This window comes from Poromitra crassiceps (assembly GCF_964638095.1).
Source record: "Poromitra crassiceps genome assembly, chromosome: 6".
Lineage (NCBI taxonomy): Eukaryota > Metazoa > Chordata > Actinopteri > Beryciformes > Melamphaidae > Poromitra > Poromitra crassiceps.
This window is the reverse complement of record NC_139627.1, coordinates 27394891-27415286: the sequence shown is the minus strand read 5'-3', so window position 1 is coordinate 27415286 and position 20396 is coordinate 27394891. Positions and strand designations below refer to the sequence as shown.

Genomic DNA, 20396 nt, shown 5'->3' with positions numbered 1-20396 from the left:
AGAGCTGAGCAGGTGGTGACATGAAAGAGAATATACTGAATAATGACATCACAACAGTATAATCCTAATGTTGATTTAAAATGATATATTACTCTAAATATGGCTTAAAAAGGGGGGGAAAAAAACTAAAAAAAAAAATCGGCGGCGCCCCTTGCTGGACCTCCCCTATTTCGGAACCCTGGCTACGGCCCTGGCTGCCCCATGCCAAAGCAGGCGTTTCAGCGCTAAAATGTGGGATAGATGGCATTACCCTATCGTCAGCAGCGCCCAATTACTTTGCGCTAAGAGCTTTGAAAAGGACCTCTTACGCACAAATACCTCGCTGCGCTGGGAGCGCAGCCGTAATCTCTGCGCAGCGCAGCGCAGTGGAAAGTGGAATTCCTTTTGGATATGTCATTACGCACAGCCTTACCACGCCAAGACATCAAATTATGCTGCTAAAATTGGGTATTAGCAGATAATTCAGTGAGGCAATCAACTATAACTCACTGAGAAACTTTTATCACATCGCAAAGAGGGAAATTAATCGAGAAAACTTGTTGGACAATGGACATAGGCTATTTACCTTCATAAGCCGGAGGGCCGTTGTGGCACCACAGACGATCTGTCAATAAGCTCTCTCTGTCCTCGCACGAGTGAGTACACTATTACGCATGGAGAGAATTACAGCATATTGCATGCCTCGCACAAACAGCCATTGCGAGACAGGAATCTGATTGGTTTTGATTGACGTAATGCCCAGCATTGCCTGGCCACGCCTGTGAATAATTCTGGTAGTTAAGACCGACCAAATCCCCAACATAGTTCGGGGCTGTTTTAACTTAGAAATCAGGGAGCTCACGTCTACCAGACAATTATATCACTTTTAAACAGTTAAATTTCTGTATAAATCATTACAATATGCTCCCGTGAGGTGGGGATGCTGCCGGCGCTGGGGTGCAAAACTCGGCATAACACCTGGCGGACGGCGCAAGGCGGACTGCTATCTTCCCTGCCTTAAGGCACGCGCAAACACGTGCGCAAGCGCTATTAGGGGATAGCGCCTGTCGGAAGATAGGGCCCACAGTCTACAGTACATTTGACAGACAGCTTGAAAGATTTCAATGGCTTGATGGAGTCGCTGGAGAAATGTTGCTTGAGAGTCCAGTTAAAACTCTCTCCCCTCCTCATCCAGTAAAACATCAGTCCAGAGCGCTTTAAAGTCTTTATCAGGATCTCCAGTCTACAGGGAAACAAGAGGATACATTGTTTACATGAACAAGAGTGGTGAATGTTATTGACTCAAATTGGACAATAAAATGATAGCATGTACTTTAACTCACGCAGGTGTCCATGTCCATTTCCATACAGGCCATCTCCGGTGGAGACGGAGGTGGTGTGTGGGGGCTACTGCAGAGACAAACAAGACAAAGGCAAACGCAACCTCTGGGTTTTGCACTCTTACCATTCTTATCTATGATGAAAGCCATGGTTGCTCAAAGATTTTTGATGTTTATCAATTATTATTATTGTTATTAAATTAGCGAGGTCATACTTACAGTGACACAGAATGGAATCGTTGGGGCACGTAACCGTCAATCAAAGTAGGTGTTGGCACTGCTGTATTGACAAAGGTCAAAAGTCATTAGATTACAGTAGTTTCATTCATAAACTGCTGAATGATTAAAATATGTGTTACAAATATTATATTATGTCACATTAAAACACTTGGATCAATTTACTGCTGCTCATACAGATACTGTAGATGCAGCTCACATTTGCTTTGCATGTCAGTATGTGCTGGTTATATATGTCAATTCCTGCGTCCGTTCCAAACCCCTTAAATGCATGGGGGGGGGGTCTTTAATTTAATTCAAATTTCTATTCTATTTGTGTATTTATATTGACAATTTCTACTGTGGTAACTTAGTTGAAGAAAATAACCAAGATGTTTACTATCCTGCTACTGAGTTACCAAACACCAAACTGGTAATACTACCGCCGTCTTGAGTTTCAGAGAAATGCCTTCTCACTCCTTCCCATTCAGACAGAGTCAATGGAGAGCAGTACCAGGTTGCTCACTGTAGTAGCGCTGGAAGGCAGAGTCTTTAGGGGTGTCTGGGTACAGATAGAGCAGCGGGTTCCTCAGCACGTTCCCTGGGGTTGTCAGACGGCTGTAGGTGTTCAGAATGTCTGGCAGCTTCACAGCTTTCAGGTTCTCCTTGGTGTATGGCTCCACAGCGTGAACATGGCTCTCTGCAAAGAAACCAACACACACATGATGAGCATAATATATGCTATATATATAATATATAACGTACGTACATACATACGTTCAATAACATGCTTGTTTTTGCAACGGACCGGCTCAGATTGATATTATACACTGTATAATATCAATCTCTCTTACTGTATAATATACAGTAAGAGACAGAAAATAAACGATTGTATTTACCTTCCACTTGATCAAAGTCTCGTGAGAGTTGCGTTGCTGCAGGAAGTCAGCTGTGGAAACGTGACTCAGATGAGACGAGAGGAGTTTGTTTGGAGCTACTACAGAAAGCGTCGCTTTAAAACAAATATTATTATATAATTTATTTATTTTTCCGGCTTTTTCTCCCATTTTCTCCACAACTGTACTTGGCCAATTCCCCGTGCTGTCCCGGTCGTTGCTCCACCCCCTCTGCTGATCTGGGGAGAGCTGTAGAATAGCACATATTTCTTTTGACACGTGCAGTCGCCATTTCTTTTCACCTGACACCGAGGAGTTTCGCTGGCAGGACGCAGCGTGTCCTGTCACGTTATTCCGCCCAGTTCCCCTCCCCCCTGAACAGGCACCCCAACCAACCAGAGGAGGCATTAGTGCAGCGACCAGGACTCATACCCCATCTGCTTCTCACCCGCAGACACGACCAATTGTGTCTGTAGGAATGCCTGACAAAGCCAGAAGTACCGCTGCTGGGAATTGAACCCCGGTCTCCGCGGTGGTAGGCGAGTGCTTTTACTTCTACACTACCCAGATGCCCCGAAAGTGTAGCTCATTGTTATCTGAAAGATTTTCTAAGTAATGGCTGAATACTTAACTGATTTCGAGACTATGGATGAGGCCTTTGAATTTGATGTCCGCCCATCAAGGCCGGATTAACCATAGGGCAACCGGGGCAGGTGCCCCGGGGCCCTCGGGGTGAAGGGGCCCTCCTATTTTTTTTTTTTTTTTTTTTTTTTGTCGGGCTCATGTTGGGCTCCACAGAACTATGACACAAATCTAAGACCAATCAGGACAAAATAAAATGTGTTTCCAAGAAGATTAAGTCTGATGATTTACGGTAGTCTCATTGGATGCCTGTGGGCAAGTGGTGACCAGGGGCGCGGGAAGTGGGGGTGCTTGTGGTGCTGCGGCACCCTCTGCTGTTTTGTATTGGAAATGTAATGTCAATTATTTTTTCATCATTGTAAAGCCACAGCACAGTGAAGAGGATATTAATGTGAAGATTAGCCTCTTCCTTTTGCTCTCAGAGTGCATCAGATTCATGCATTTTACTTTAAAATGTCCAAAATTTCTTTGTCCAGGGGGGGCACAGCCCCCCCTAGAAACCCCAGAGTCAGACTAATATCTTTATCCTGCTGGTGCTACCTCTTTGCAAAGCCTAGAATCGCCTATGAGTGAGTGAGAAACTGAATCTCAGAAACGGAATAATAACATAACAGTATAATACTAATGTTAATTTAAAATGAGATATTCCTCTAAATATGGCGAAAAAACATCCAAACATCCGGACGATGGGTAGGGGGGCCCCTGGGAGCTTCAGTGCCCCGGGGCCCCTGGGGGTGTTAATCTGGCTCTGCCGCCCATATTTATTTGAGCCAGAGTATACAGATAAATAATAATAATAAATAGAATCATTCATTCTCTCTCTCTATCTCTCTTATAATAAGGTAAGCCTGTCAGTTGCAAAAACAAGCTTGTTAGTGAACGTATATGGACACGTTGCATATGCCCCGCCTCCCTCGGCTCCAGCCCGTTGCACGGCTGATCTTGGTCAATACTAGACCAAATTCAGAAATTGTTGTCCCGATGATTACGCTAGCTCTGGGATTATGAAGTGCTTTGAATGCGTGATATTTGGTGACAACAAATATGCTGCTTGCCCAGCGGGGAGGCTACACCGCTGCCTGAGGTAACGTTGAGCTAACAGTCCGCCCTTTAATTTGTTGGTTAAGGGGGTGATTTCAACAAATATAGTATTGAAGAAGTCCCACCCACAAAGGCGCTGTTTGGCTCGAGTGTTTCTCTGAGCGATAACAAGCCGTTCACTAGAGCAACACCAGACCAGAGCGCTCAACAAAATCTGAAAAATGGGCGAGATGTGATTCAGGAGTCTGGAACCAGGCTAGCACTATCAGTGAGGTCAGTCTAAAAAAGTTGGCATCTGCCCTCTGCTGTCAAAACACCGCACACACACACACACACACCGCCGTTGGAGTGTTCGACACAGCTGAAGGTGATGGCTCCGTCTTTGCTGGTCTCGCTGAAGCGCAGCAGAAAGGTTCCAGTCTGCTTCTCCTTCAGCAAGCAGCGCGTCGTCTCCCTGCTGACGAAACCCATGATGGACCTGAAACCCACACAGGGACAGTCTGGTTTATAGGAAGGGATAGTGACAACACCAACTAGGGGCTGATGGATGCTTTCACTCTTGATCAAAACAATCTGCTCACTGGTCTCGTATGTTTTTGCCAAGTACATTAATGTCTCATGTAGGGCTGGGGCATATTTCAATATCATTGATCGTCTTTCAGTGGAAACGTATACAAGACAAGATATTTGTGTTGGGGGTAATTGTTTTGGTACAGCATGGTAGCTCAATGCAAAGAAAGAAAGGGAGACAAAACAAACAACATAAGACTCATTACAGCACGCACAGGGTAAACACACGAGTATGAGAGGTACAGACAGGGGGGCTAGGAGGGGGAGTTAAGTGCAGCGTTAATTTTGTCGACAAAAACTATGACAAAAATGTTTGTTGACTACCTATTTTCACTGATGAAAACTAGATTAGTTAACTAAATAAAAACAAGGTTGTGATGACAAAAAATAGGAAATCTGACATTTTCGTCAACAAATAAAAACTAGACGAAAATGTTGCAGAATTGGGAAGAGATCCAATCAGAAGAGAAGAAGCCCCTTAACTGTGATATTGATCAATATTGACAAAATTCCTTATGATTATCATGATATTGATTTCAACCATAATGGCCAGCCATAGTCTCATGGTTAGTGTGTTAATTAATGGTTGTTAAATTGCTATGCAGGACCTTTAACATTGAGCATGGTTGCTTTGATTCTTTAAAATGCATCTTACCCATCTCTCCAAAGATTCAACAGGTGTTTTTTGATCAAATCCAGGATCCCATCAATCCAAATCCAAAGACCGTCATTCTGCACACAGGAATACCAAGTAAAAAGGGAGTAGTTCAACTGAACATACACACACAAATTCAAATGTTATTCATATCCATCAATAACAATAACAAGTTAAGTTAAGTTATCCTTTATTTATCCCCATGGGGAAATTCATCCTCTGCATTTGACCCATCCTCTACTAGGAACCTTCCTAGAACTAGGAGCAGTGGGCAGCCGCAGTGCAGCACCCGGGGACCAACTCAAATTTGTTTGCCATTGCCTTGGTCAGGGGCACTGACAGGAGTATTAACCCTAACATACATGTCTTTGATGGTGGGAGGAAACCGGAAAACCCACACAGACACATGGAGAACATGCAAACTCCACACAGAAAGGACTTGGGACGGACCAGGATTCAAACCCGGGACCTTCTTGCTGTGAGGCAACAGCGCTAACCACTGAGCCACCGTGCCGTCAAATAAATAACATCTCAATAACATCTATAACAAGCATTGTGTTGAATGCCCACCTTGCAGAACTTGCTCCAGTGGATGAGACCGTCTGGATTATCTGTCAAGAAAACAAAACATACAATTTTGTGAAATGAGCTAAAAATCTGAAACACAGATTAAATGTTATGTACATACAGTAGATCAGTGGTTCCCAAACTGTGGTCCACGGACCGCGGCTCCGCCTGGTGGTCCAGAGCTTATTTTCTTTTCTATTTTTTCTTCTTTCTTTTTTTTTTTTTTTTACAGACAACCGTTTTTACATATACACATTAACCCTGAGGAGTTAACACATTCACTGCCAGCCGTTTTTTTTTTACTGTAGGTAGGTTCTGCCAGAGGGTTTTTTTGAGGATTCTGGCTCATCTTTCAAGACCCGAGGATTATCTCAAAAGAACTACCGTAAATTCCGGACTATAAGCCGCGGCTTTTTCCCCGTTTTTTGGCCCTGCGGCTTATCTATGGATTTTTTCAGAAAAAATAAATAAATAAAATAAAAATCTCTCTTCTTTAGCACTCTTTCTAACTATAAATCCACTTCTGTTTTAATTTCCTCTCTTGCCCTCTTTTCACCACACCGCGGACACTGTGTGCACTGTAAAAAAAAACAAAGGTGGTGTTGTGTTATGTTTTGTTGAAATGTTAATACGGTAAATGGGAGCTTCCTCAAACAGCCATCTCTTTCCCGACAATCCCCTCTGTGCATGAACCCTTACATATGGTAATTACGGTAAGCAAACGGCCACTCGGTGACCTCCAAAATCGATGGATTTTACAGGTTACACAGCTTCATCTGCACATTTTATGTGCATTGCTTTGCTGCTTGTTTTTTCGATTATTTTTTTGTAAAGCACCTTGAATTGCCTTTGTGTATGAAAGGTGCTATATACCGTAAATTCCGGACTATAAGACGCACCGGTGTATAAGCCGCGGGACCAAAATTGACTATTTTTTTCTTCTATAAGCCGCACCGGACTATAAGCCGCGGGTGTTTTGATGTTTAATTACCATATGAAAGGGTTCGTGCACAGAGAGGAATGTCGGGAAAGAGATCGCTGTTTGGGGAAGCTCCCATTTATTAACATTTCAACAAAACAAAACAAAAGTCAGGTCACTAATCCCCAGACAAAATCACACAACAATAGGCTACCGTATATGTGCAGCAAACCTGTAACCAGAGAAGTCAAGTCACTAATCCTCGTCTTCCTCTTCTTCCTGCGTACTGAAACCACCAAAGTCCTCATCTTCAGTGTCGGAAACGAACAGGTTCAGGGTGGCTTCGTCAACCACTCTCCTCTCTCCTTCAGGTGCCATGGCACGAGTCCGATACCTCACGAGTCCGACACCTCACGAGTCCGAAAAAAGAGGCTAACTTCCCCCAGACCCTAACCCAAAACCTAACCTCTCCCACCCCCACGCCTAAACCTAACATCCCCCAGACCCTAACCCAAAACCTAACCTCTCCCACCCCCACGCCTAAACCTAACCTCCCCCAGACCCTAACCCAAAACCATGAGGTGTCGGACTCGTGAGGTATCGGACTCGTGAGGTATCGGACTAGGGGGCAGTCCCCGTGGCGTCATCCTCTTCATCCCGCAGCAGTCCAGCGTTTTGGAACCCGTTGGTAATTGTGGATGTTTTCACACTCCTATAATATTCCGTGATCTTCCTTTGTGTGAATTCGCCGAAGTTTGTGATTTTCTCCTGATAGTCGGGAGGGAGTTGTTCAGTAGTTCTCCCCCGGACGGACAGTCCCTTTTGCCCAGGTTACGCGCGGCTGCTCTGTTTGATCGGCGGCTGCTCTCTTTTAATGCGAGATTGACTGCTTTCAACTTGAAAGCTGCCTCGTGTGAATTTCTGCGTACCTTCCCCATGGTAAGTGAGAGTGTTGCTTCTACTGCTCGTCTTGTTGTGAATATTCCTTGATCTTCCTTTGTGTGAATTCGCCGAAGTTTGTGATTTTCTCCTGGTAGTCGGGGGAGGGAGTTGTTGCCCGAGTGGCCGTTTGCTTACCGTAATTACCATATGTAAGTGGTCACGCACAGAGGGGATTGTCGGGAAGAGATGGCTGTTTGAGGAAGCTCCCATTTACCGTATTACAACATTTCAACAAAACAACATAACACAACACCACCGTTGTTTATTTTTACAGTGCACACAGTGTCCGCGGTGTGGTGAAAAGAGGGCAAGAGAGGAAATTAAAACAGAAGTGGATTTATAGTTAGAAAGAGTGCTAAAAAAGAGAGATTTTTTTTTTTTTTTTTTTTTTTCTGAAAAAATCCATAGATAAGACGCACCGTTATATAAGCCGCAGGGGCCAAAAAACGGGAAAAAAGCCGCGGCTTATAGTCCGGAATTGGTAAATAAAATTTGACTTGACTTGACTTGACTTGACATCATTTGGCAGAAATCAACCGGTTACTCCTACCGGTTCAAAGTTCATTACAGTAGCAGACCGGAATCACAACAACAGCAGCAGCACTAACTCTCTCTCACTCACCATGGGGAAGAAACGCAGAAATGCACACGATGCAGCTTTCAAGTTGAAGGCAGTCAATCTCGCATTAAAAGACGGAAATCGAGCAGCAGCACGTTACCTTGGCATCAACGAGTCCATGGTGAGACGTTGGAAGGGGCAGCAGGAAGAACTGTCTCAATGCAAAAAGACCAAAAAGTCCTTCAGAGGTAATAAAAGCAGATGGCCCGAACTTGAAGATTCCCTTGAAGATTGGGTGTTGACACAGAGAGCAGACGGCCGAGGTGTTTCCACCGTGCAGATCCGACTGAAGGCCAAAACAGTCGCCACCGAAATGAAAATTGAACATTTCAGAGGTGGCCCATCTTGGTGCTTCCGATTCATGAGACGAAAGGGACTGTCCGTCAGGGCGAGGACTACTGTGTGCCAACAACTCCCTCCCGACTACCAGGAGAAAATCACAAACTTCGGCGAATTCACACAAAGGAAGATCAAGGAATATTCCATCGAACCGGAGCAGATCATAAATATGGATGAAGTGCCTTTGACGTTCGACCTGCCACTCACTCGGACTGTTAACAAGAAAGGTGAATCGTCGATCACGTTGAGAACCACTGGGCACGAGAGAACGAATTTCACTTGTGTTCTCGGCTGCTCTGCATCTGGAGTAAAGCTGCCGCCAATGGTGATTTTTAAGCGGATCACAATGCCGAAAGAAAAAATTCCCAGCGGGATATGCCTCAAAGTCAACAAGAAAGGATGGATGATGGAGAGTGTGATGAAGGAGTGGCTGGCTGAGTGCTACGTCAAGCGCCCTGGAGGATTCTTTCGCCAAAAAAAAGCTCTGCTCGTTCTCGACAGCATGAGGGCTCATATAACAGATTCCGTGAAAGCAGCCATCAAGAGCACAAACTCAATTCCAGCTGTGATTCCTGGGCGCACAACGAAGCATCTGCAGCCACTTGACATCAGTGTCAATCGTGCGTTCAAAGTGGCACTACGCGTTCAGTGGGAGGCGTGGATGACGAGCGGCGATAAATCATTCACCAAAACTGGTCGCATGCGAAAAGCAACTTTCGCTCAAGTTTGCCAGTGGATCCTGACAGCGTGGAGGAGTGTGAAAACATCCACGATCACCAACGGGTTCCGAAAGGCTGGACTGCTGCGTGATGAAGAGGATGACGCCGCCACAGCTGAGGGCCTTCAGAGGCTGTTCGATTCCGACACCGACAGTGACGAAGAGGAGTTCGTTGGTTTTGAGAGTGACAACGAAGGAGAGAGGAGAGTGGTTGACAAAGCCACCCTGAACCTGTTCGTTTCCGACACTGAAGTTGAGGACTTTGGTGGTTTCAGTACGCAGGAAGAAGAGGAAGACGAGGATTAGTGACTTGACTTTGACTCTGGTTACAGCCGTTTGCTGCACCTTCACCTAAAAGATGAAGACAAGGATTAATGACTTTTCTGGTAGGCTCAGTACTGTTCACTGATTGTTTTATTATTGTTTTACAGTTATTTTGTTTACAGCACCTTATCCTTTTGAGGATTGTTTTATTATTGTTTTACAGTTATTTTGTTTACAGCACCTTATCCTTTTGAGGATTGTTTTATTATTGTTTTACAGTTATTTTGTTTACAGCACCTTATCCTTTTGAGGATTGTTTTATTATTGTTTTACAGTTATTTTGTTTACAGCACCTTATCCTTTTGAGGATTGTTTTATTATTGTTTTACAGTTATTTTGTTTACAGCACCTTATCCTTTTGAGGATTGTTTTATTATTATTATTATTGTTTTATTTTTTATATTTATTTTGTTGAAATGTTAATAAATGGGAGCTTCCCCAAACAGCCATCTCTTTCCCGACAATCCCCTCTGTGCACGAACCCTTACATATGGTAATTAAACATTAAAACACAATAAAAAAAAAAAAAACACCCGCGGCTTATAGTCCGGTGCGGCTTATATATGTAACAAACAGGCAATTTTGCTGCTGCGGCTTATACTCCGGTGCGCCTTATAGTGCGGAATTTACGGTAATAGAATGTGTGCTTTCTCTGTCTAAAAGAGTTAGTTTGTAGAGTTAGTAGTTATGTAAGCATTAGCAGTTGAATACAGCATGGTTTCAGCGTCTGAAAAATTATTCAGAGATAAACGGCTTTTTGTGAAATTCGATAGAACAGTCACTTTAACCATTCATTTTTGGCATCAGTAAGACGTCAGACATCTAAACAATAGTTTTGAACAGTAATTTCCTCCATAACAGCAGGAAACCCCCCTCTGCTTCCAACTCCTCCCTCCGTGGGCGTTCTTCTTGGCTGCAGCGGCCGTGTCACAAGCTTGTCACCAGTCTCACTGCTTTGCTGCTGCTGTGCCTGTCTGCGCGGCCGCTCTTTGAGGAAGTCTGGATCGGCTCGCTCGTTTCTTGGAGTTTTGGTTGAGAGCTTTGATGAAGCTTTTGCGATTCTGGTCATATTTATGCTGCGTGTTTCAAAGTGTGTTCCACCCGTAATCTATTATGCAAATTTGCAATCCCGCACCGCCAGCAATCAGCGCGAAAACGAAAGCGTTTTCGCCAATCCATTTTCATGAGAATGGCTTCGAGGAAGCCATTCTCATGAAAATGCTTGCCTTCCTCTAGTCAGGAGAGCACTGTCGCCACTTAGTGGGTCGGTGGAATGGGTTGTAAACGTTCGGTGGTTCCAATAATTATATAAGAGATGTAAAAGGGTTAGATGCACATCCCACGGTCAAAAAAAAAATAATCATTTTTTTGACTGAGTAATACGTCATTGGCAGTGAACCGTTGGATTTTTTTTGACGGAGTAATACGTCGTTGGCAGTGAACGTGTTAATATAAAACTTTTAATTTTGAAAATCTAATTTCAAAGGCTGCAGCGGGCTCAGTTTAAAGTCTGAGTGAGGTTTCTGATGAAACTAGAAGACCCAAGGCATTGATTGGTACCAACCATGTCATGTTAGCTTGACAGGAAGCTGGCTAAATAACGCTCCTAATTTAGGCAAGATTTTGCCAAGGGGGGGGGGGAATTCAAAGGGGTCCTCTTTTTCACAGCCTAATGTTGGCAGGTGTGTGTGTGTGTGTGTGTGTGTGTGTGTGTGTGTGTGTGTGTGTGTGTGTGTGTGTGTGTGTGTGTGTGTGTGTGTGTGTGTGTGTGTGTGTGTTTGTGTGTGTGTGTGTGTGTGTGTGTGTGTCCATTTTGAGCCAGTAGCCTATGTTTTTTAGCCTTTCTGATGCTATTTATTGCATGATTAAAATAAATTGTTGGTATCCGTCCCTGGGAAACATAGTGGTACTTGCTCTGAAAAGTTTGGGAACTCCTGCAGTAGATTGTGCGAAGGTTACATTTCTTCCCCCACCATGAATAGTCAATCATTTTCACCCTTTCGTCATGTGAAAAGGTGAGCTAACTCACCCACAAGTTTGTCTCTCAGCATGGACAGCTGGTTTTCGTCAAGCCCTCGCTGGCTGATGGAGGAAAACTGCCAGCTCAGCACTTCTGCCAGCTGCTGCCAGGTGACTGGAGGTGGACTGAGGAACAGTGACAGGTTCTGCAGAAACAACAAAGTTTAAAATGTTGGATACTGTTTTTGTAGTGGCTGTTTCTAAAAGCCTTAAGTTTCTAATATCTAAATAAAAACAAAATCAATCTGCCTTTTACTGTGAGCGTTTCTAAATAATAAGATACTATTACTAATATATAAAAATACTAAGGAGCAGGGTGGGAATTTTGTCTTGTCAGTATGCAGGTCAAGTCAATATTCAGAGATAAAGAAATAGGAAAAATATCTAAAACACAATCACAACCTTGCAAGTAGTAGTAGGAGTGTTTGCATTAAATATGAATTTACAGTCCAAGTTAAATAGGCATTAAATTAAATATGAATTACAGTCGGTGCTCATTGTAGTTAACAAGAGTAATGTAATGGTGTAGAAGTTCTGGTAGGAGAAGCAGCGCCAGCTACAGCATAATACTTTAAAGTAACGAGTGAAGCCTTTTCTTGGCAGCCCCTTGACCTGTCACCTACAGTATTTAGGCTTGATTGGCCTGACCAGCACTAGATCTGACATGGTGGCTAAACTCCACTAGGTGTCATCCAAACATAAACTGACAAATTAGATTAGATTACAGTAGATTAGATTCTTTAATGACCACACAGCCAGGCTGGTGGAATTTGTTTTCAGTACAGTTCATACGTAAGCCATGGTCCAACATTGAACATTGTAATACATAAAACACAATAACAATACACAATACAGTCATAGCAGCAGATATATGGGGGTTGTTATACAGAGTTCAGTGCCCTTATGGCAGTGGGGAAGAAACTGTTTTTAAAACGAGTTGTCTTGGTGGGCAGAGACCTGTAGCGCCTCCCAGAGGGCAACAGCTGGAAGATGTGGTGTGCTGGGTGAGTGGGGTCAGAAATATATTTTTTAGCTCTATTTATTGTCCTTTGGCAGTGGAGTGATTCAAGTGACGGAAGGGGGGTGTGGATGATTTTGGAGGATTTATTGATGATTCTCTGTAGTTTGTTTTTGGAGTGAGTGTCCAGACTGCTGTACCAAACTGTTATGGAGAAGGTGAGGATGCTTTGTATGATGGCCAGGTAGAACCGGAGCAGGAGATGTTTTCTTATTCCGAATTTTTTGAGGTGACTGAGGAAGAAGAGTCTCTGATTGGCTTTTTTGTAGATGTGGTCTGTGTTGGTTTTCCATTTGAGGTTATTACTTATGTGAGTGCCAAGAAAGTTGAATGAGTATGTGGTGCTTATTGGTTTGTCGGAGATGAGTATGGGGGTTTTGCAGTATGGCTGGCGTCTGAAGTCGATGATGAGTTCTTGGGTTTTGGATGAGTTGAGTAGGAGGTTATTGTCTGTGCACCAGGTAACTGTTTGGTTGATCTGTGCACGGTATTCAGTTTCATTATTGTCTGTGATGAGGCCTATGATGGTTGTATCGTCTGCGTATTTGTAGATGTTGACGGAGTTGTAGTGGGATATGAGCAGGTTGGTGTATAGAGAGAATAGCCAGGATGAAAGGACGCAGCCTTGGGGGGTTCCTGTGCTGAGGTACAGAGGGTCAGATGTGATGTTGTTGATTTTTACCTTCTGTTGTCTGTTGGAGAGGAAGCTGTGGATCCAGTGGCAGATGCAGGGGTCAGTGTTCATATCCAGTAGCTTATTGATGAGTTTGGCAGGGTGGTTGTGTTAAAAGCAGAGCTGAAGTCCATGAAGAGAATGCGGGCGTAGGTGTTGGGGTATCCAGGTGTTGCAGGAGGTGATGGTTGACTGTGTCTACTGACTTGTTAGTTCCAGGCGCGGACTGCATAATCGGGCACGTCGGGCAAATGCCCGGTGGCCTGGCCTGGCCTGGCCTGCAAAAAAAAAAAAAAAAAAAAAAATGTGCCCCCAGTCAGGCCACTCACTGAACAGCAGGCCAGGCGCCGCCTACTCGTTTACTAGTGGTTTTATTACTTTATTCAGGGTTAAAGTGTGTGCATCTCATTGTAAAATTGGACTCGGCCCAAATTGGGCTTCAAACAGCCCAAATCTGGCTTCAAACGGCCCAAATTGGGCTTCAAACGGCCCAAATTTTTACCCGGCGCCCTTCGGACGCCGGCACACGCGTCGGCCCATATCGGCCTGGCCTGCTTGGTATCTAATGCCCGGCCTGAATTAGAATCCCAGTCCGCCCCTGGTTAGTTCTGTATGCAAATTGATGTGGATCCATGATGGGGGTGGTGCTGGTTTTGAGGTGGGTGAGAATGATGCGTTCGAATGATTTCATGGCTACGGATGTGAGGGCAATCGGTCTGTAGTCATTGAGGCAGGATATGTTGTTGGATTTTGGTACGGGGATAATGGTGGACTGTTTGAAACACTGGGGGACTGAACATTTATGGAGGGAGGAGTTAAAAATGCTGGTGAAGACGGGGGCCAGTTCTGCAGCACAGTGGTGTAGTACAGATGGACTGATGTTATCTGGGCCTGCTGCTTTGTTTTTCTTTAGCCTTTGGAAGGTGGTCCTCACCTCTTCCTCCTGGATGTGAAAAGGTGGGGGTGGAGAAAAAAAAAAAAAAAAAACACGATTTCAGACAGCAGCCCGTCTTTTATTGTCACACGAGCACACACTACAACACATGCATGCGGCCACTACACACACTCATGCTGACGGTGGCCGGTGAAATATGTCCTCTGCATTTGACCCATCCAGGCTTGTCCTTTCCTCCAGGGGGCAGGCCAGGAGCAGTGGTCGCTATTTCTTTCCAGCGCCCGGGGACCTTCATTGGACCATCATTGGACCAACTTCAGATGTTGTCGTCACTGGTCGGATGACGATCTTCTGCATGTTTTTAGTGGGGGGTTATGTACGGAGGAACCCCCTGGCGGGTACGGGGAGAACATGCAAACTCCACACAGAAAGGCCCTTTCGACGAGATAGCCCACCTGGGCAGTAGGCACTGAAGATATGGGGCGGTCACAACTCCAGCGCCCACAGCGTCCCAGGTGGGAATCGAACCCAGGACCTTCGAGCTGTAAGGCGACAGCGCTTACCACTGCACCACCGTACCCCAAGGAGGGGACGGGGGGGAGGGGGGTGGGGGTGGTGACTGTTCAAATCTTGTATAGAAGGTGTTGAGTTTGTCCGGGAGCTGATTGTCACTGTCAGGTATGGGGGTGGGTTTCTTTTTATAATTGGTGATGTCCTGAAGTTTTTTCCAGATGGTTCTTGTGTCATTGGTTGTGATTTGTTGTTCTAATTTGGCGGCATAGTTGGGTGGATGTATGACGTCACTGTGTCGGTGTACTCGTGAAGGTCGCCAGCTGCATGGAATACATCCCAATCAGTGCACGCAAGGCAGGCTCGCAGCTTCTCAGTGGCGTCTGTAGACCAGGACCTGATGGATTTTATCGTTGGCTTGATGGATTTAAGTTTTTGTTTGTATGTTGGAATAGCTCCAACAAGTTTGTCTGGATGAAGACAAACCCTCGGCAAGTGGGTTTGGACGACAGAAACTGACAACAAAACTCAACAAGGAACAAAAAGAAATTCTATGATAGAATTTTGTATATCTGGAATCATGTAATGATTTGACAAGGCAATGCCCAAAATGTGATTCTATGATAATAATAAAGAAAAATAGCTGATTTGGTAAGTAATACAAATTTCATTTATCCCCCTTTAGGAGCCTTCCTAGGTTTTTACTCAAACTGTGGTTGCTTATTATCATGTTAATAATTAAATATGACCGCACTAATCCTGACATTTTGTATTAGATGGCTTTACCCTCGGCTCGCTGCTCAGCATGTTGCACCACATGAGGGAGGCCCAGGCGCTGGGGATCTGACTCGTACTGGAGATGACCACCAGGGGCAGAGAGCTGGCCTGCACCGAGACGAGCACACTGTTAAACAACTGTCTTTCCAGGTGCCCTGGCAGAGATACATTTTGGGCTGTTCTTCTGTTTTATGACAACAATCGCCTCCTAAGTTAGACTCAATCAGCACTGGATGTGCACATTTCTGTTCAGAATCAAGGAAGATACAGCAGAGAATCTGAGAGATTTAGACATGTTAGTATCATACCTTTGCTATTTTACAACTAATAAGGCTACTACCGTAAATTAGCCGGATATTTGTTCTGACACTACTCATCTACGGAGGCCGACCAGGAAAATGGTCCCTCGTGATTAAATCTGTCCATCGAACATGAAATCCTAAGCAACATCTCAAACACCACAGGTCAGATTTTGATGAAACTTGGAGGTATGAAACCAGACCAATATCTAAAAATATCAATAGCAGTAATGCAGTTGCCTGCAACAGCAACAGGCTACTACATTAACCAATATTTGTGCCTCAAATCCAGTATATGTAACCGTAACCCACATCTTTTTCAAATAGTATAGCCAGACTGTTTTGTCCTCTCACCTCGATATCAACCTGCAGGCCAGCCTGCTGAAGCTTGGTCACAAATGTAATGATGTGCAGTTCCTCAGTGACACCCAGCTGACTCTGAGGGAGAACCAAGAGAGGGATTTGAGACAAAAGATGAAGATGAATAATAATAATTTGTCAAGTGCTCAGCAATGAGTGCAATTTTCCCCCCACATATCCGAGAGTAAAACTTTCGGGGACACCTCGGCATTCCGAAATGTCGGCACTCAGAAATACCGGCATTCCGATAAAATTGTCGGAATGGAGATCTGTCTCGCCATTGCGAAAGAACCCTAACCCTAACCCTAACCCGGGGGACCGGCTGGAGCTAACCTCTCCCAGCCCCCACGTCTAAACCTAACCTCCCCCAGACCCTAACCCTAAACCTAACCTCTCCCACCCCCCATACCTAAGCCTAACCTCCCCCAGAACCTAACCCTAAACCTAACCTCTCCCACCCCTGTAAGCTAAATAACTCAATATACTATGTCAGAATGGCGGACCTAATATCTTTCGCAATGGCGAAACATTTTTTGGAGATAAAAAGGGCCGCCTCTCCGAAAGCATAGAAGTCAATGATCGGAATGCCAACACTTCGGAATGGCGAGATGACCCCAAAACTTTCACCCAAAGAAACCAAACACTACATCAGGAATATGCGTCTGTGTATTGTAAAAGTGACAAGAATGTACAGTAGGAGAACCACAGCAAAACAGATTATATTTTCAAACACCATTCCTTTAATCCAAGTTTACACTTTATTTCGCCATGAGTTAAAAGTTCAATCATAACCCTTTAGACATTTCAGAGTTAAGTGCTTTGAAAGGAAAATATCTGAACACAATCTGGAGTTAGTGACCTGAACATTTCATATAATGGTGCAGGTATATTTTTGTAAAAAGAGAAATTGAGATCAGAGCTTGTGTTGAACTACAAACAGACAAATGTGGTTCAGTTGTCAACAACTCCAAACTTTTTTACCTCGTTTGATCCTTTGCCTCTTGATTTGTCATCCTTGAGTGACTGGAAGAAAAGAGGAAATGTAATATCATTATATACTGTACAATATTCTTACTTTTTACTTATTTTATTTTTCTGCTCTTGCATGTCCTTATTCTTTTTGTTTTTATTCTTGTCTTTTTTATTCTTAGCATTTCTATTATTGTCTTTTATAATCAATTTCTGTGAAGCACTTCAGAGTCAGAGTCAGAGTCAGTTTATTTACCATTTGCAGTCGAAACTACATTGGAATTGGGGTGCAAGAGCTTAAAACATAGACACAAATATGACAAGTCATGACAACATAACATAGCATATAAATAGACAGACAGTAAAAAGGTTTGGTACCAAACATGTTTTTTTAGAGCACTATATATCTAAATAAAATTGAACTTATGAGAAGCAGGCGTGCCCAAACTTTTTAGGATGAGAGCTACCGTACTTACAAAAAATAAAACTTGTTGCTAGCTACTTCTTTTTCCCTTGTCCCCTCCAAGTACATATTTAGCACATTTTAACAGTATTATATTATTTGTTTAACATTATTTAATAATGCTATAATGTTAAATACTGTAGATACTGAGTTAGCTATACATGAAGAAGTTTATGCATAAAAAAACACATTTTGGATTTCTTTGGTGAGCTACTTATTGATGGTCCGAGATCTACCGGTAGATCATGATCTACCTATTGGGCACCCCTGGCTTAAAGTGTAAGTCATATACTGCCATAGTACGTGTTAATATTTTGATTTGTATCTTTATATATTTATTTATTTATTTATTTATTTATTCATTCATTTATTTATTTATTTATTCATTCATTCATTTAGGTTGAGTATTGCTCAACTTTTATGGAAGTGTGTATGCTGAAAATGTTGAAATATCACTTTAAGAGCATTGTCATGTCATGATTTGAATTTAATTTCATAACTATATTTGTTTTGGAATAGATGGTTAATAGATATCCATGTCTCCATCACACATTCACACACAAGTTTCATACCAGGGCTCCAAATTCTGCTACCAAGCCTCCGCCGGCCCGCTCCACATCTAGCACCTTGCCGTTACCAGTAGGGAAAACAAACTGACGAAACCTGGGACGAGTATTATTTTGACATCAATGTTCACGCATGGAAGTGATAAATAGTACAACTCTATAAGAACAGAGAGCAAGATTTAAACAACTGTTGAATCTATATTTCTTTTTGAAAAATGTGAATGCCGTTCACCTACCCTTTAACTGTCTTCCTTTCATCGACATCCCTGATTTAGAAAAACAGGATACAGTACAAAGATGTTTAGAAAGAAAAGACACAAAAACTATAGAAACAACAGATTTGTCTTCATACAAAACAGGTGTAGTCACTAGTCATGTGATCTGCTGGCTCAAATACCTCAACACTGCATTTATTTATATATAAATGCAGGCCATTCAGACACAGTTGGCTTTCTTTCACTTACTTGTCAAATACAGGCGTGACTGTAAGGAGGCACTTGAATTCTGGCAGATTTGCGAGGAACCTGAGGAAATAATACACAATTACAGATGCAGAGAGAATATTTAGAAAAGAACTAGAAAAAAAACGAATCCCCTCGGCTGTGCACAAAATAATAGCTGAATATATTATAATAACAACCAAGCTAGACACGTAATTTGTCTCTGATCCAGCAGAGGGTGCCGTCTCTCTGGAAGCAGTCCACCATTGTCCCTGTTGCCAAGAGCAATAATCCAAAGACGCTTAATGATTTCAGACCCGTTGCTCTGACTTCCTTAATCATGAAGCAATTTGAAAAACTAGTTAAGTCTGAGCTTGTGGCTAAAACCGAGAGCCTGCTGGACCCTTTTCAGTTCGCTTATAGGACTGGAAGGGGCGTCCAAGACGCTACTGCCACCCTACTCAATCTTCTTCACAAACATCTAGAAGGCAGTAAAAACCATGCCAGGCTGCTCTTCATTGATTTCTCATCAGCGTTTAATACCATCCAGCCCCATGTCCTGGTAGATAAACTACTCAGCACGTTTGGTTTGGATGCATGTTTAGTGGGCTGGATCCTTGACTTCCTTACTAACAGATCTCAAAGAGTAAGAGTTAATGGGATTTTATCTAGCATCTTGTCATCCTCTACCGGCTCGCCTCAGGGCTGTGTCTTATCCGCCTTTCTTTACATTCTTTACACCAACGACTGTCGTGGCCTGTATAACAACAGATTCATCATTAAGTATGCTGACGATTCTGTTATCGTCAGCCTGCTTAAGGATGATGAGGATGGCCACGGGCAGGTTATCGATGATTTCCTGTCCTGGTGTAATGATGCTTTCTTGCAGATCAATGTCTCGAAAACAAAAGAAATCTGCATTGATTACAGACGTTCCCCTCCTACACCTCAGAACAGTGTTTTTAATGGTCAGAATGTGGATCTTGTCACCAGTTATAAATATCTAGGCACGATAATTGACGACAAGCTCAAATTCGACCTGAACACTGACATGTTGTGTAAAAAAGGTCAGCAACGTCTACATTGCCTGAGGAAACTTGCAAAGTTCCAAATTGATAAGACTCTGATGAAACTGTTTTATAGTGCCTATATCGAGTCAGTCATTTCCTTCTCCATTGCCTGTTGGTATGGTAACCTGTGTATTAAGGATAAGAATTCCCTCGGAAAAATTGTGAAGGTGGCATCTAAAGTAGCCGGTATCCATCTGGACAGCCTCGACCATGTCTTTAACAGACAAGTACTTAAGAAGGCTTTGTCCATCCGTTCAGACGCAGCCCACCCTCTAAGCTCGGAGTACAGGCTCCTTCCTTCAGGTCGTCGACTGTGTGCCCCACGGGCCACAAAAAATAGGCACAAGTTCTCCTTTGTCCCTGTCTCCATTCGAGCATTGAACGCTGCTGAGGGAAGGCAGTGATGGTTTAGTGTTTTATTATCATTTTTTACTTTCAGCCTCCGCCGCTGTTTGTATTGTTTTATTGTTTCTATTGATTTTATGGTTTCTATTATTTTATTGCTTTTATTGTTTTTAACTATTGATTTATCTTTCCTTACTTTGTGCACTTTACTGGCCATTTGTGCAC

The 20396-nt window shown here is 43.4% G+C and overlaps 1 protein-coding gene across 1 annotated transcript in view; it reads right to left on the bottom strand.

Moving 5' to 3' along the window:
• Nucleotides 1-44: 44 nt before the first annotated feature.
• LOC310777825 (signal transducer and activator of transcription 1-alpha/beta-like) overlaps nt 45-20396 on the bottom strand; it is a 32011-nt gene continuing 11659 nt past the window's right edge. The window contains exons 11-24 of the mRNA XM_083638178.1: nt 18781-18840; nt 18553-18582; nt 18323-18413; nt 17300-17341; nt 16313-16396; nt 15669-15767; nt 11797-11932; nt 5910-5950; nt 5340-5416; nt 4453-4592; nt 2050-2235; nt 1539-1599; nt 1323-1389; nt 45-1222 (exon numbers count right to left, since the gene is read on the bottom strand). Coding sequence (XP_083494304.1) covers nt 1148-1222; nt 1323-1389; nt 1539-1599; nt 2050-2235; nt 4453-4592; nt 5340-5416; nt 5910-5950; nt 11797-11932; nt 15669-15767; nt 16313-16396; nt 17300-17341; nt 18323-18413; nt 18553-18582; nt 18781-18840 — 1189 coding nt within the window. The 3' untranslated portion in view covers nt 45-1147. The remainder of the gene's footprint in view (nt 1223-1322; nt 1390-1538; nt 1600-2049; nt 2236-4452; nt 4593-5339; nt 5417-5909; nt 5951-11796; nt 11933-15668; nt 15768-16312; nt 16397-17299; nt 17342-18322; nt 18414-18552; nt 18583-18780; nt 18841-20396) is intronic.